This window comes from Trypanosoma melophagium (assembly GCF_022059095.1).
Source record: "Trypanosoma melophagium isolate St. Kilda chromosome Unknown ctg7segment0, whole genome shotgun sequence".
NCBI lineage: Eukaryota > Euglenozoa > Kinetoplastea > Trypanosomatida > Trypanosomatidae > Trypanosoma > Trypanosoma melophagium.
The window spans coordinates 203,516-217,551 of NW_027125190.1; the positions used below are offsets into that span (position 1 = coordinate 203,516).

General features: G+C 35.1%; 7 protein-coding genes across 7 annotated transcripts; all 7 read right to left on the reverse strand.

Moving 5' to 3' along the window:
• Positions 1–65: 65 nt before the first annotated feature.
• Positions 66–3,242, reverse strand: LSM04_004435 (Chloride channel; the record flags this gene model as incomplete). Its single annotated transcript, XM_067334787.1, has 1 exon — positions 66–3,242. The coding sequence occupies one exon, from the start codon at positions 3,240–3,242 to the stop codon at positions 66–68; it is 3,177 nt and encodes a 1,058-aa protein (XP_067186602.1).
• A 595-nt stretch (positions 3,243–3,837) lies between these two features.
• LSM04_000275 (uncharacterized protein) lies at positions 3,838–4,983 on the reverse strand (the record flags this gene model as incomplete). The annotated part of the gene is made up of 1 exon (XM_067334799.1): positions 3,838–4,983. The coding sequence occupies one exon, from the start codon at positions 4,981–4,983 to the stop codon at positions 3,838–3,840; it is 1,146 nt and encodes a 381-aa protein (XP_067186525.1).
• Positions 4,984–5,337: 354 nt separating this feature from the next.
• LSM04_001672 (uncharacterized protein) lies at positions 5,338–6,675 on the reverse strand (the record flags this gene model as incomplete). Its single annotated transcript, XM_067334810.1, has 1 exon — positions 5,338–6,675. One exon carries the CDS (start codon positions 6,673–6,675, stop codon positions 5,338–5,340), a length of 1,338 nt encoding a protein of 445 aa, XP_067186550.1.
• A 745-nt stretch (positions 6,676–7,420) lies between these two features.
• LSM04_004731 (uncharacterized protein) lies at positions 7,421–7,696 on the reverse strand (the record flags this gene model as incomplete). The annotated part of the gene is made up of 1 exon (XM_067334821.1): positions 7,421–7,696. One exon carries the CDS (start codon positions 7,694–7,696, stop codon positions 7,421–7,423), a length of 276 nt encoding a protein of 91 aa, XP_067186605.1.
• A 12-nt stretch (positions 7,697–7,708) lies between these two features.
• On the reverse strand, positions 7,709–8,170 carry LSM04_003023 (uncharacterized protein; the record flags this gene model as incomplete). The annotated part of the gene is made up of 2 exons (XM_067334832.1): positions 7,709–7,980; positions 8,062–8,170. The coding sequence occupies 2 exons, from the start codon at positions 8,168–8,170 to the stop codon at positions 7,709–7,711; spliced, it is 381 nt and encodes a 126-aa protein (XP_067186579.1).
• Positions 8,171–11,023: 2,853 nt separating this feature from the next.
• Positions 11,024–11,557, reverse strand: LSM04_009378 (uncharacterized protein; the record flags this gene model as incomplete). Its single annotated transcript, XM_067334844.1, has 1 exon — positions 11,024–11,557. One exon carries the CDS (start codon positions 11,555–11,557, stop codon positions 11,024–11,026), a length of 534 nt encoding a protein of 177 aa, XP_067186698.1.
• A 577-nt stretch (positions 11,558–12,134) lies between these two features.
• Positions 12,135–13,772, reverse strand: LSM04_008782 (Protein prenyltransferase; the record flags this gene model as incomplete). Its single annotated transcript, XM_067334855.1, has 1 exon — positions 12,135–13,772. The coding sequence occupies one exon, from the start codon at positions 13,770–13,772 to the stop codon at positions 12,135–12,137; it is 1,638 nt and encodes a 545-aa protein (XP_067186683.1).
• Positions 13,773–14,036: the final 264 nt, after the last annotated feature.

The window sequence follows — 14,036 nt, forward strand, 5'->3', positions numbered from 1 at the left end:
GAGGTGGAAATGAGGACATGCAAGATCCTGTTTCAATTGCTGACGTTGCTTATGTCAATCTTGTATTATTCCCCATTATTCTCTCGTGCAATTCTCAATATTGGGGTTCTCTGTGGTGTTTGTTTCCCCTCATTTAAACACTCTTCATGCGTATCATGACTGTTACGTCGTGTCTCTGGTGATACAGCTCTCTTATTGGAGCCACGTGATCGAATTAAATTCACTTGCGATTCGCTAAGGTGCATTCGTGCCTCCCTCACTACGGCATCATTATCCCAAACGTTACTTTGATTTTCCATCACGATCCACTCTCCTAAGCGGTAAGAATTATAATCAAGTGGTGTTATTTCTTGATAATTTTCACATTCATTAAAACCACTAATTTCTCTGTTTGTTACCGGTACTCTTGCTGTTACTGATGGTAGTGTTGTTTCTGTTTGTTGTTGTTGTTGTTGTTGTTGTTGTTGTTGTTGCCGTGTTGTCATCATTAAATGACGAGTCTTATCCACAGCCGTTATAATCTCTACAATACGATCAGCTACTAAATCTTTTCGTGTGATAATACCAACTATGCGATTCTTGTGATTTACCACCGTTAAATGACGGAGTCCAAGTGTACGAAACATAGTATAGGTTCGTGGTAGTGTAGTAGTTTCAAGTACACAAAATCCAGATTGATCAATGTATGGAGAAAGATCTAAGCGAATTCCCAAATACATATCTAGTGAAGGTAGTTTACCAAGCAATTTATCAGAGAATAAACGAGCCTCTACTTTTTTACCAATCTCATACGTACAAGTAGAAGTAGAACCATTTGTAAAGTATACATGCCAAAGAAGAATTTCTAACTGTTTACGTAGAATAATTCCCTTGTATGTTCGATCACGCACACTTTCAATAGGGAATCCATTATGATGTGAAGTACATAAAACATCAAAAATACGTTCAACAGTACAAAATGTCTCTAATACCATTACATTTGGTACCATAACATGACGAACATCAAACATTGGATATTTATGTACTTGATTCTCAAAATTAAGCATAGGTATACAACGAGCTTCAAGTAATATATCGTTAATATTATGTGTAAAAAGCTCTGCTGTTTTTTTAGCAATTGTGATCCCCATCATAAGAGGAAGTATATGCTGAAAATCGCCTGTACTTTCCATTAAAATAACACATATAGAAAATGTGAGCCCTGTTGTGCCACCCACAAAACTCCCTGCACCAATAAGTGCAAAAGATCCCGGATCTGCCCACGATGAACGATGTACACTTCCATCATTATTACCATGTACAGCCATTTCTGCAAAAAGTACAGCAAGTCCAGCCAAACGACCAATAGCGGCTCCAATCACAAGTCCAGGCATTATGGTATCACTACATAATGATAGGCCAAGAAATAAGGCAGATCCAGTAAAGTAAATAAGTAAAAAAGCAAAAAGAACTGGTAACCATAGCATATTTTCCGTACGCCAACTAAGGAGGGTTTGAATGGCTGAATCAGCGTAGGCAAATGCGAGAGAGGCATAAGAATGTAATACCGTCATTGCTTGATCGTCTCCTCTTAACATAGTGGTAGAATAATTATCCATTGATTTTGCACTATTACAAAAGAATCCATTAGCTCCATAATAGGCAATAACAGAAACATTTCTAGTAGTAAGTAAAGTTGATGGAACAGCCACACAAGGCCAATTTATCTTTGGACTAGAGATTAATTCAAATGATGTATTTCTTATTCCCAATGATTGTTGTTCAAATAATTCATTGTTGCTATTATTATTATTATTATTATTATTATTATTATTATTAAATAATGGTAAAAAATTCTGTTCTTGTTGTTCTTTTTGTGATAACCAACCACTACTTCCAAAAGCAGCAGCAACCCAGTAATGAATGGTAACATAAACTATTGTAAATAAAATAGGCATTATATATCGTATAGCTTTTGTATTTAATCGTAATTCTAATCGACGACGTAATACAAGTGCCAACCAACTTAGACGTGTATATCCTCCAGCAAGTACACCACATAAAACTCCAACAACAATAGCAGGAATAAAATTAATAATATGCATACGTACGATATCTTCAAATGATACATTGGATGTAAATAATTGTACTATAGGTGATAGTAACTCTCCTGATGGATAGAAACTGCGATCACGTACAGTAAAATATTGAAAATATGAAAAATAACACTGTAAAGTTAATGAAGAGACTAAAGATGCCGCAAAAACGTAAAGAGCAAAACGAACAGGTAATATAGTAGAAATAAGTTCTACTACAACCAATAATCCACCAATAGAAACACTAAAAGCAGATGCTACTCCAGCTGCTGTACCAATTACTACAATAATACGACGATCACGTGGATTACGAAAACAATCAATAATATTTACACAATCACAACGAAATAAACGACGACGTTGAAGTGCTTGAGCACCTAACATTGCTCCTGTAATAAATAATGTACCATAATGTCCTGTACAAACTCCACTGGCTACAGAAAATACAACACAACCCACTTTTGCTAGTAATACTCTTATACTACCTAACATTGGGTAATCTACACCATTTAAATATGCCATTACTTCAGGTAATCCCGATCCAGCACTTTCTGGTACAAGTGCACAAATTATACTCGATAATATAGACGTGACTAAACTAAAAGAAATCCACATTAAATAGCCCTTTGAAAGTGATCGTGGTTCAATACCGTATAAACCAACACCAAGACCTTCAAACATAGCAGTAATATCTAACTCTGTATGATTTGACTTTATATCTTGATCATAGCGATTTGAATCATTAAAACTAAATCCCCGAAGTCCAAATCCCAATAACTCGTACCTAATACCATTCAACATGTGTAATACTGAGACTACCGTAATAGCAATAGCACTAGATGCTATACCTAATACAAAGACAAATACCCAAATAAACCATCGAGGTTCTTGACTTCGGTTTTCCAAGTGATCCTTATACACTGTTGTTGCTGGTTCATATGTATCCACAGACTCGTATCGTTCCATCTTTTTACGTTCGTAAGGAAAGTAGGAGCGGTGATAAACTTCTGGCACCATTACATTCAATTGCTTAAGCAGTGAGACTCTGTTGTTATCACTATTGCGAAGAAGTGGAGAGGAGATGGAGGTCGTAAATTCACCAGCCTGCATATCTTCTTCTTCCAAAGGTAGTGAGTTACTACATCCAATTCGTCTACTTTCACCCATTAGAGAAATAGTGAATAGAGATTACTTTCTAAGGAATAATAAAGCAATAACCCAATCCACTATTACACACTCACACTCACTTTCACACTCTTCTGTATATGAAAAGAAATAAATTTAAAAGAAAGAGAATCGAACAAAGCATATAAATAAATAAATAAATCAGAATCAAACAAAATTGGGAAATGGAAATCTCAGCAAAAAAAAAAAATAATAATAAAATAAAAAGGGAGAATAATAAAAAAAACGGTGGGTAAAAGTATCGCTTTTCAAAATGCCATGCAAATAGAGCGTCCCTTCTTTTGGTAAAAGAACAAAAAAAAAAAGATAATACGCTAAAGAAGCGACACACCACTACTAGTCCCTAAAAAAAGATAATCTCTCTCTCTCTCTCTCTCTATATATATATATATATATATATATATATATATATATATATATATATGTACATACTTTTGAGGAGATAAAAATAGAATTAAAGCCCTACACAGACATATGTAATGACTCGCACATCTTTTATTTCGCTCCCTTTTACTTTTTTGAGATGTGATTTTACTTTTATTGTCGAGAATTTGTGAAACAGAAGAAAAAAAAGAGATTAACTACAGTAGGTATCATACAGTCGCTCCATAAAGGCAACATAAGCGTCTTGATCCTCACGGTTTCCAATAGCCATTAAAGGATGACGACTGTGTTTTAATTCTAATACTTCTACTGCAGGAATCTGAGGACATTCCCTTTTTGCAGTTTCGATAAGTCGATATGTAAGTTTGTTTGGTACAATTGTGTCTTTCATAGACAAAATAAAGGCAATTGGACACCGTAAGTATACGCGTCGTGGATCAAAGGAATATGGTTCATTACCGTCATACTCACAAAACGTACGAAAAAACCAAAGAGAAAATCGTGGAAACCAGCAAGAAGAAGCAATAACATCATGTAATGTATCAAATGGAGCCTCAAGTACTACAAGAGAGATATAAGATGCCAATTCTGGCGGAAGTTTTATTGATGCATAGAAAGTAGTTGTGGCCCCACGACTACAACCAAATAATACTAAACGAAGACGAAGTGGTCGCTCTGGTGTTGTGGGAGAAATTGAACCATAATTACTAGCAGCATAACTACTACCACTAGTACCATGCATATTATTATTATTATTATTATTATTATTATTATTATTATTATTATTATTATTAATGATATTTCCCATATTGGTATGAAGAACTTCTTCACGTTCTTTAATAATACGAATTGCCCGTCTAATCTCACGTTGACACACCGCCTGATCCCGTCTCCCACCCAAATTTGTCCTACTTAACAGTGAGTACACGGCTCTTGCAGGATGTATAGAGAAAGACCGGGACACAAACTTTTCCTTTAGCATCAAAATCCAATGTATGGGATTAAGACTACACTTGTTATACACAATCTCATCCATCTCAGGCGATGCGATTACGTTGTGTAGTAATCGTGGTGATACGTCACAGGTGGCATGATACAACAGCGGTGGATCTTCCTCCGCCGTTAACTCCACTGAATCATCCTCCAAAGACACATACTTCCTATTATTACTATTGTTTTGTGGACGCCAACTGCATGTATTCTCAAGAACGTCCACGCCTTCTGCGGCTGTGTATCGTGAGATTTGTGCTCGCGGTGCCGTGATGCCCGGCATTGCAACAGTCACAATGTTCGGGCGTAGTGGCGGACTGTTCTCATACGGTGTGCGACGTGGGATCATCTCACTGCCAATATATATATAGATATATATAGATAGATAGAGAAAAAGAAATAAATAGATTAAAAAAAAACAATGGTGTACTTGTAGGCATTATAGGATAATTAGTAATAATAGTTGTATACGTGATCAACGGAAGAAATTAAAAAAAGGAAATAATAATAATAATAATAATAATAATAATAATAATAATAATAATAAGGTAAAAAAGAAAGAATAAAACACACACTCAGATAGACAAAATGCATCAAGATCCCCCAACATAAAGAGGTAACATTCTTATTAGTGTATTCAGGGACTGTTCTGTTTATTTTTTTTGTTTTACCTGTTTCTGCTATTCTTTATTGCTTTCCTTTTTTAGTAAAGCTCTTCAAAATCATCAAGGGCAGCAAGGGCGGACTGAATTTGATCACGCTGTCTCTTTTCTCCGACTTCACCCACCAAATTATTATTATCATCTCCAACACCAACACCAATATCATCATCATCGTCATAGTTATCATCTTCCGCATCACTGATCTGACCAGCCACAGTGGAAAATTTTCTATTCCCCAAAGTAGAAGACACATTTACAATACTATCGCCGGTAGTACTATTAGCAGTAATATTATTATTATTATTATTATTATTAGTAGTAGTAGTAGTAGTAGTTTTTCTATTAACAAAACTAGTTCCACCACCCGTAGCAAGTGCCAATTGTGGAATAAACGTCATATCACTATTACCATCCACTGTTACTGCTGTATTACCCGTATCTACTCCTATTAATTGCAGTAATTGATCTGCTCGCTGTGCCTCACGTGTACGGCGTTCCTCTGCGAGTAGCTCCAACACCGGATCTACACGACGTCTATACATAAGATACGCCTCCAGTACTTCTTCCACCTGCTCACGTATCATTTCCTGCACTTCATCTGTGTATTTTGCTGGTGTAAAGAATATATCATAAGATGCCCCATCCACATCTTCACTGCCTTCGTGAGAACCAGAAGCACGAAGAAAGAATCGTGAGGCATATGTGGTTTCCATTCGCTGCATTTCTTCATATAATCGTAATGCCTCCAATACACCTTCTTCCTCCGACTTGAGAAGTGTTTGACTCTTAATATATTTATTGTTAAGAAGATCTAGATGTTTGAGTTGTTGTGCGATATCATCCTCTACTATTTTAAGTTGTGTGGTCTTACCAATACGTTCTCGCTCTAATGTGATATTCGATCGTAATTGCTGCTGTTCTCGCTTGGCCTCATTGAGAACACTATGCATATTCGCAAACATGGCAGATAACCGCAAACCACCCGGTCGTCTCCCCGCTGGTGTCCTTGTCTTTACTTCCGTACTCCCATCCTTATTACTATCCTCATTATTATTATTATTATTATTATTATTATTATTATTATTATTATTATTAGTAGTAGTAGTAGTAGTAGTAGTAGTAGTAGTAGTAGTTTCAGTTTCTGTGGTTTCTGGATTTGTCAAACGCTCCAGTGCGGCCTTCAATCGATCCCGCTCCTCCTCCAATCGTGCGAGTAGTGATTTAAGACTTGTGTAGCCCCGTTCAATAATTTTCGCCCCCCGCCGTACGGTTTGATACCGCCGCACACAAACAGCCGTTCGACGGCGTAATGAAATCCGCTGCTCAGCCGTCAACGGCTCTGGATAGTCCTGCAGGAATGGGAGTGGCGCAGGCAACATCAATAACTATAAATATAAATATATATATATATATATATATATATATATATATATATATATATATGAATTGTAATAATAATAATAATAATAATAACTGAGTGGAGTATAGATGGGATTTCTCTCTCTCTCTCTTCTTTTTTTCTCTTTTATTTATTTAATTATTCTTCTCGTTCTTTATGTGTGATTTGTGAAATAAACGGTGGCGTATCTAATTGTTAATATGGTGGTCTAATGAGAGTTCACAGAGTGGCAATAAAACCATGAAATTAAATGGGACTAAAGGGATTAAAAGAAAGAGAAATAATAATAATAATAATAATAATAATAATAATTATTATTATTATTATTCATACATAATATAGTAAACAAAATTACTTTCAGTGATCGTAATACAAGAAGCAAAAAAAAAAAAAACGATATGCAAGGCCAGAAGGAATAAATATAGAACAAGTACAGAGAAAGGTATGATCGTTAAGCTTCAATAACAAATAAGTTGACAGAAAAAAAATATAAATATAAATATACATATAGAAAATAATACCAATAAAACAAAAAAAATATATACAAGCATTGCCTTTTTGCAAATATTCGCATCTCTTATTTATTCAAATCGTATACTTCACAGAAGTCTCATTATTGCCGTGGATTTATATTTAAACCCAATCTATCCGCAGCTGTACTCGCATCATACCTCTGCCGCATATCACTAACGTTTCTCACATGACATAATAAGATCTTTCAGAGATTACGCTATTTCTCTCTCTTCACTAGAGAGAAGTCCATCGTCTCTTTTCTCAGTTACTTCCCATTCACTCGTCAAAGTTAAATGATGCGATGGATCTAAACTATAACTTTTATGTTTACCTCCTCTTCCTTCTTTGTTTTCTTCTTCTTCTTCCCTTTCTTCCTTTTCTTGTTTAGTATGGTTATTCTTTTCTATCACCTCAAGTGTAGAGTTTAAAAGAGTATCACCCATAAGTCGATCTATACATTTTCTAATCACATCCAGTGTTTCCAGCATCTCTTGCCGCATTCACATATTGACATACTGTGCCTCTCGTAATTCCCGCCGTAATCGCTCTATTGTTCTTTCATCTCCAGTGGACTGTACACAGGCATCCACACGAGTGGATATCATTATATCTTGTGGATCTAAAGATGGAACTTGGGAAGATGTGTGAGGCGAAATAGGATTACAAGATGAAGGAATACCTCCTGATCTTGTTATTATCATATTTGTTTCTTTTTCTTCACGTTCTTGTTGTGGTTGTTGTTTTTTCTTCTCTTCTTGTAATTTCCCCCGATCTAAACTGGATGTGAACAGCCTGTTTGTACCATAAAGTTCCTAAGAGACTTTCCCCTGCAATTCCCTGTTATTATTATTACGATTTCGCATAGAGTGCATACGTTGTGGATTCTGTTTTCGATGTAATGCTTTAATCATGCGATCAATCGCATTATCGTAATAATGTGGATCCACAGATGAGGCATACATTTCTCCACGTATAGAAGGAGCAAATTCAAATACCCATTTTTTCTCTTATATATATATATATATATATATATATATGGTTTTCTATTTATGGAGGGAAGGCTTGCTATTCTATTAGGAGAAGGGGGGAAAAAAAAAATAGAGGGTTCATTCATTATAGCATTACATTCTTCCCTTCATAAAACAAAAAGCAACAACAATAAATAATAATGAGAGCAGAAGGGCAATAATGACCAAAAACTTCGAGAATCAGAAAAAAAAAACATTACGCACACGCACACACGCACAAAAACATATTATATATATTATATATATATATATATATATATATATATATATATATATAAGAAGAAAGAGAACAAATAGAAACAATAATAAGAACCACAAAACAACGAAAAAAAAAGGGGAACAAATGAATGAACGCCAAAGGAACATACACGAATACATATAAATCCAATACACAATAACATAATAATAAAAACAAGAAAAGAAACAAACAGACAAACAAACACAGTACAAGGATAACCCCCATATCCTTTATTGTATGACTTCTTCCTACGAATGAATGTTATTTCCTTCCTTATGTGTATTTGTATCTGTAATGAATGTAAGTATATGTGTATTGGCGCGAAATATTAAACATATTGAGTCTCCCTACATCTACACTTTTCTTTCTTTTTTTTTTTGCTTCTTCTTCTCTCCATCTTTACGATTATCACTACAGATACTCTCGTCATTCTCTCTCTTTCCTTCTTTTTCTCCTTTTCTGTTCTCTTGCAAGTAACGCCCACATTCTTTTTTTCTTTCTGTTTTCATTCTTTTCTGTAATGGCGCACACAATGAAAGAAACAAAATCATTTTTCTCTAGTCTTCTCCATTTCATATTTGTGGGGGTAAGAGCAATAAACTCAAATAAATAATAATAATAATAATAATAATAATAATAATAATAATAATAATAATAATAATAATAAAACACAAATACACATACACAAATAAAAAAAAGAAATCTATAGGCTTCAACAATATTGGTTGTTGTTAGTGTTGTTGTGGGGCAATTAATACACACAACACAGACAATGAAAAGAGAAATAGATGAGAGCAAGAGAGAAAAAAAGTACAACTATAAGTATATATTATATATATATATATATATATATAATATACGCATATAATGGATGGTGTTCTACCACAATTTATTTCTATCAATCTCTCTCCCCTCCCCATAAGAACATATATATATATAGAAACACACAAAAACAAAAGCAAAAAGAAAGAAACAAAACACAAAAGGGAGAGGTTTAATTCATACCAATACAGGGAAATCAAAAGAAAGAAGAAGAAAAAAAACCCTGTGGAGAAGTAAAAACACCATTAAAGCAATCAATGATGAGTCTCACATAAGAAAAGGAAATAGCACATTATATATATATATATATATATATATATATATATATATATATATATATATATATAGTACTACTCTAAGGACCTACGGTCCAGAGAGAGAGAGAGAGAGAAAGCGAGAAAGAAAATGGGGGCTTGTCTGAAATAAGTTGTATTGTACTTTTCCCTTCTTTCCACTGAAGATTAACTTTTTTCTCAGGAGCAGCGAACAGCAAATAATAAATAATAATAATAATAATAATAATAATAATAATAATAATAATAACAATAACAATCCTATAATAATAGATAATAAAAATTAGTAGGGCTATGGATATTACCATTAAGAATAAAATTATACCACATACAGAAACCCAAAACAGCAGTTACTCCGCGAAAAATCAGAAAAAAAAAACAATAAAGAAAGGGAGAAGTATATACATCACGTGTATTTTTTTTTTCTCTTTTCATACACATACACACAGGCACAGAAACCAACTATTTCTTCCTTTCTTTTCTCTTTCATTCTTTTCTGCTCCAGATGTTTTTTTTTCTTCTCCTCATTTCCCTTAAAACACTGTAGTCGTGTATACTATTTTGATTTTGATTTCTTTTTTCTTTTCATTTTTTTCTGTGTTAGTTCTAACAATGATGTGCGCTTCATACATGACGGGGGGTGAACACACAAGCAAAAAATAGAATACACCCACATAGATACACACATACGTATATATATATATATATATATATATATATATATATATCCAGAGAGAGAAGGGAAGAGTATAAATGTGCGAGAAGTAAAGAAGGAAAGGCAAAAAAAAGGGGAAACGAAAGGAAAGAAAAATGAAAAAAAAACGAACAGACTTTAGCGTTTACTTTCTTTTCCATCGCTTACACATAAGATCTGAACGTTTTCTATCGAACATTCTCCCACAAAAGTAATAATAATAATAATAATAATAATAATAATAATGAAAAAAATATACGTTCACTCTCCATATTCATTCATTTTCTCTATCTTTCTTTCTTTTCGAGATACAAACGCACCCCAAGGCATATACAGGTAATTCAGTAAACATTCTTTCCTCCCTTGTTGTTGTTCTCTATTGCCTATCCTCCTTTTCTATTTTTTTTTCCATTCCCTCTTCCGCTCTAGAACATCTTACAAAGGTCCTTTCAACCTGTATGATCGGTACATCGCATAACTCTCGTACTCTTTTCTCTCTTTTTTCTTTTTCTTCTCTCCTACCTTTTCTCTCTTTGCACATGCCATCTTGATAACCGGGGTGTTTTTCTTCTTTTTCCCCACCGACCCGTATAACAAGAAAATAACAGCCATAACTAATATATATATATATGTATATATATATATATAACCCATAACACAATCGTGCTGGTAATGACGAGAACATCAACAACAACAACTATTTCTACTATTTACTACTACCACTACTATCGTCATTATTATTACTGCTGCTCCTCCTCCCCATCGTCATCGCGGTACCACTCATCCTTCTCCGGATCATACCACATCTCATTTGTAGGATCATAGAACTGGCAGCTAGGCGGGTGGAAGTACAAGTTCTCCTTCTCCGAGTAGTAGAACGGTGTTCCCTCCGTCCGCACCCAATCGCCCTTCGGCAAAACCACCGGATTGCCGTCCTCGTCCAATTCCTGCTGCCGCTGTTGGGAGGCGACGGAGGCGGGGGGCGTCCTGTTGCCATCGCCGCCGCCGGGGCCGCCGATCTTCTTTGGTGGTCCCGTGCGGGAACTCGCCTCGGAGGCGTCGTTGTTCTTTCGTCCTGCCGGGGCGGCTGCACGGCCGTCTGGTGTGGCGACCTCCGCCCTTTTGGTGTCGGCGGGTTGTTGTGGGGATAATTTTGCGGCCGCTTGATGACCGTCGGCGGGATTTTTGTTTTCGGCGTTATTGTTATTGGCATCGGCCTTTTGCTGGGCGGCCTGATCCCGCGGTTCTTTGGCCTTTGAGCTCTTGCACCCCATTATGGTTTATATAAATATAGATATATAGATAGATAGACAAAAAGATATAAATAGAAGTGGTTTGTTTGAATGGTTTTTTTCTTCTTGTTATTTATCTTGTCTTTACTTCTGTTTTGTTTGTTTGCTTGTTTATTTCTTGCCTGCTTTTTGTTTTGCTTTCTTCTCTTCTTTGTTTGTTTCTTTTACGTTCTGTGGGTAATTTAAGTGTCTCTTTATTACTGCGGGATATCAGTAGAGTTCTCTCTCACTCGCTCTAATTCACACACAGAGAGGCAGTTACTCTTCGTGGTTCGTTTTTTTCTCTCTTTTTTTTTGTAAATACTTGATAATAGTAATGTGAATCCACAATAATAACAATAAAGAAGAAATAAGAAAAGAAGAAATAAGAAAAGAAGAAATAGGAATATCAACAACATCAAAAGAACAATTATATTTTAGAACAAAAACAGAAAAAAATATATTTAATACTATCCACACAGCTACACTATTCTGCTTCTTCACGCACAATACCAATTCCATCTATTTTCAGCATCATTCCAATTGTTTTCTCTCTCTTTTCTTTTTTCTTCTTCTTTATTTATTCACCAATTTCGGTTAATTGGATCGGGCGGAGTGCATCTGCACAAAGATCATTGTACATACCAGTCCGCAGGGGATCTGCCTGCAATAATTGTGCTACCAAATCCTCTACACAACGGGTGTAAATCCTATTATCGTTATTATTATTATTATCACTATTCATATGCATATCCTCAACCTTATCATTATGTGATGATGTATCTTTACACTTCTTTTCCTCTTTTTCATCACATACATCATCAGGATGCAATGCCGCATATATCTTGCGGGCCAACCTAATCACCATCATTGGGATTCCCCTCTTATCCATATTATTATTCTCATTATTATTATTATTATTATTATTATTGTGGGCGGCAATTAAAGCATTTAAAAGATATAACCGCGGCCATGAAGAGTCCATCTCTCCGCTACTTCGCTCCTCCGTAATGAGTTCCGTACAGGCATCAATTAACTGCCCTGTAACATCCACTAATTCTATTGATAATTGACAATTACACACAGAAAGAGACTGTAGAGATTGGGCGGCCTGTTCAAGGAACTGTGCGTAATACCACGCCGATTGATCTAATGGATCACAGTAGATAGCTGCTATGAGAAGTGCGAGATCGGTGGATATTTGTTGCCATGCCTCTCGTACTATTGCACAATAGCCACAATTGTACACCTCCGTCTTTATATTATTATTATTATTATTATTATTAATAGCGGGTAAATCATGCAGACGCTGAAGTGCTGCTCTAAATATTACCCCACGTTGATGCCATGCACTATAGTTGGAAAAGTTCTGTCGCACCATTGCCGTTGTAAACCTCAATTCCTTTAATTCATCTAAAGTAAAAAGTGCAGCTTCTTCCTTTTTTTCTTTTTCTTTTTCTTCTTCTTGTTTCTTCTCTAATGTGGAGCCTACACTATTAATAATATCGGTTAACTGGATGGAATACTGTAGGAGTACCTCCTCCATCTGTGCGAGTTCCTCCAACACCCATCGGCGGTAATTCCACGCATGAAAGTTCCGCTCATCCACCGCTAATAAACTCTCACACTGCTTCTTTTCTTTTAGTAATGCCGAGACCCAAAAACAAACTTCCTCTGGACATTTCTTTTCACTATTTAGATCATTTTCCCTACTATCCTTATCCGTATTGTTCTTATTTGCTGCTGCTAGTGTAGTGAGAATAAATTCCGCATGCTGACGAATATGCATAAATACCCATTTGCGGTGTAAAAACGCGGCGTAGCCTTTGTGATCGCAGAGAATAACAGAGGAACTAAACTTTAATTCCTCCTTAAGCCAATCGACTTTTCTTTTTTCTGTAATAGTTTCTACAGTTTTTGTTTCTGTATCATTTTCCTTTTCTTCTTTTCTTGTTATTATGGTCGTATCCTTCTCTTCTCTGTTATCCCAGAGATGCAGGAGGACTTCTCGTCTGTAATTATACATTGTGTAGGCGTGTGGGGCTTTATGCAGTAGGGCAGAGATGGACTGCAGTGCATCTACATTATGTTCAGTTTGATAATCAGATCGTTGTTGTAATAATGTATTGTACTCTGAGGCGAACTGTGAGACTTCCGCACGTCGACAGGCGGTGGTGTGGGCATCTAATTCCTCCCGCACTTTACGTTGATCGTGCATAATAATAATAATAATAATAATAATAATAATAATAATAATAATAATAATAATAATTAGTAATACTGATTAATAACAATACGAACAAAGAACAGTAATCCCAATATAAATAAATAAATAAATAAATAAATAAATAAATAAATATATATATATATATATATATATATATATATATGTATATGTATTTATAGATGTGGATGCGTATCTGTATATCTATCTATCTATCTATACATATATATACTGATAGGTAGATATGTATGTATGTAT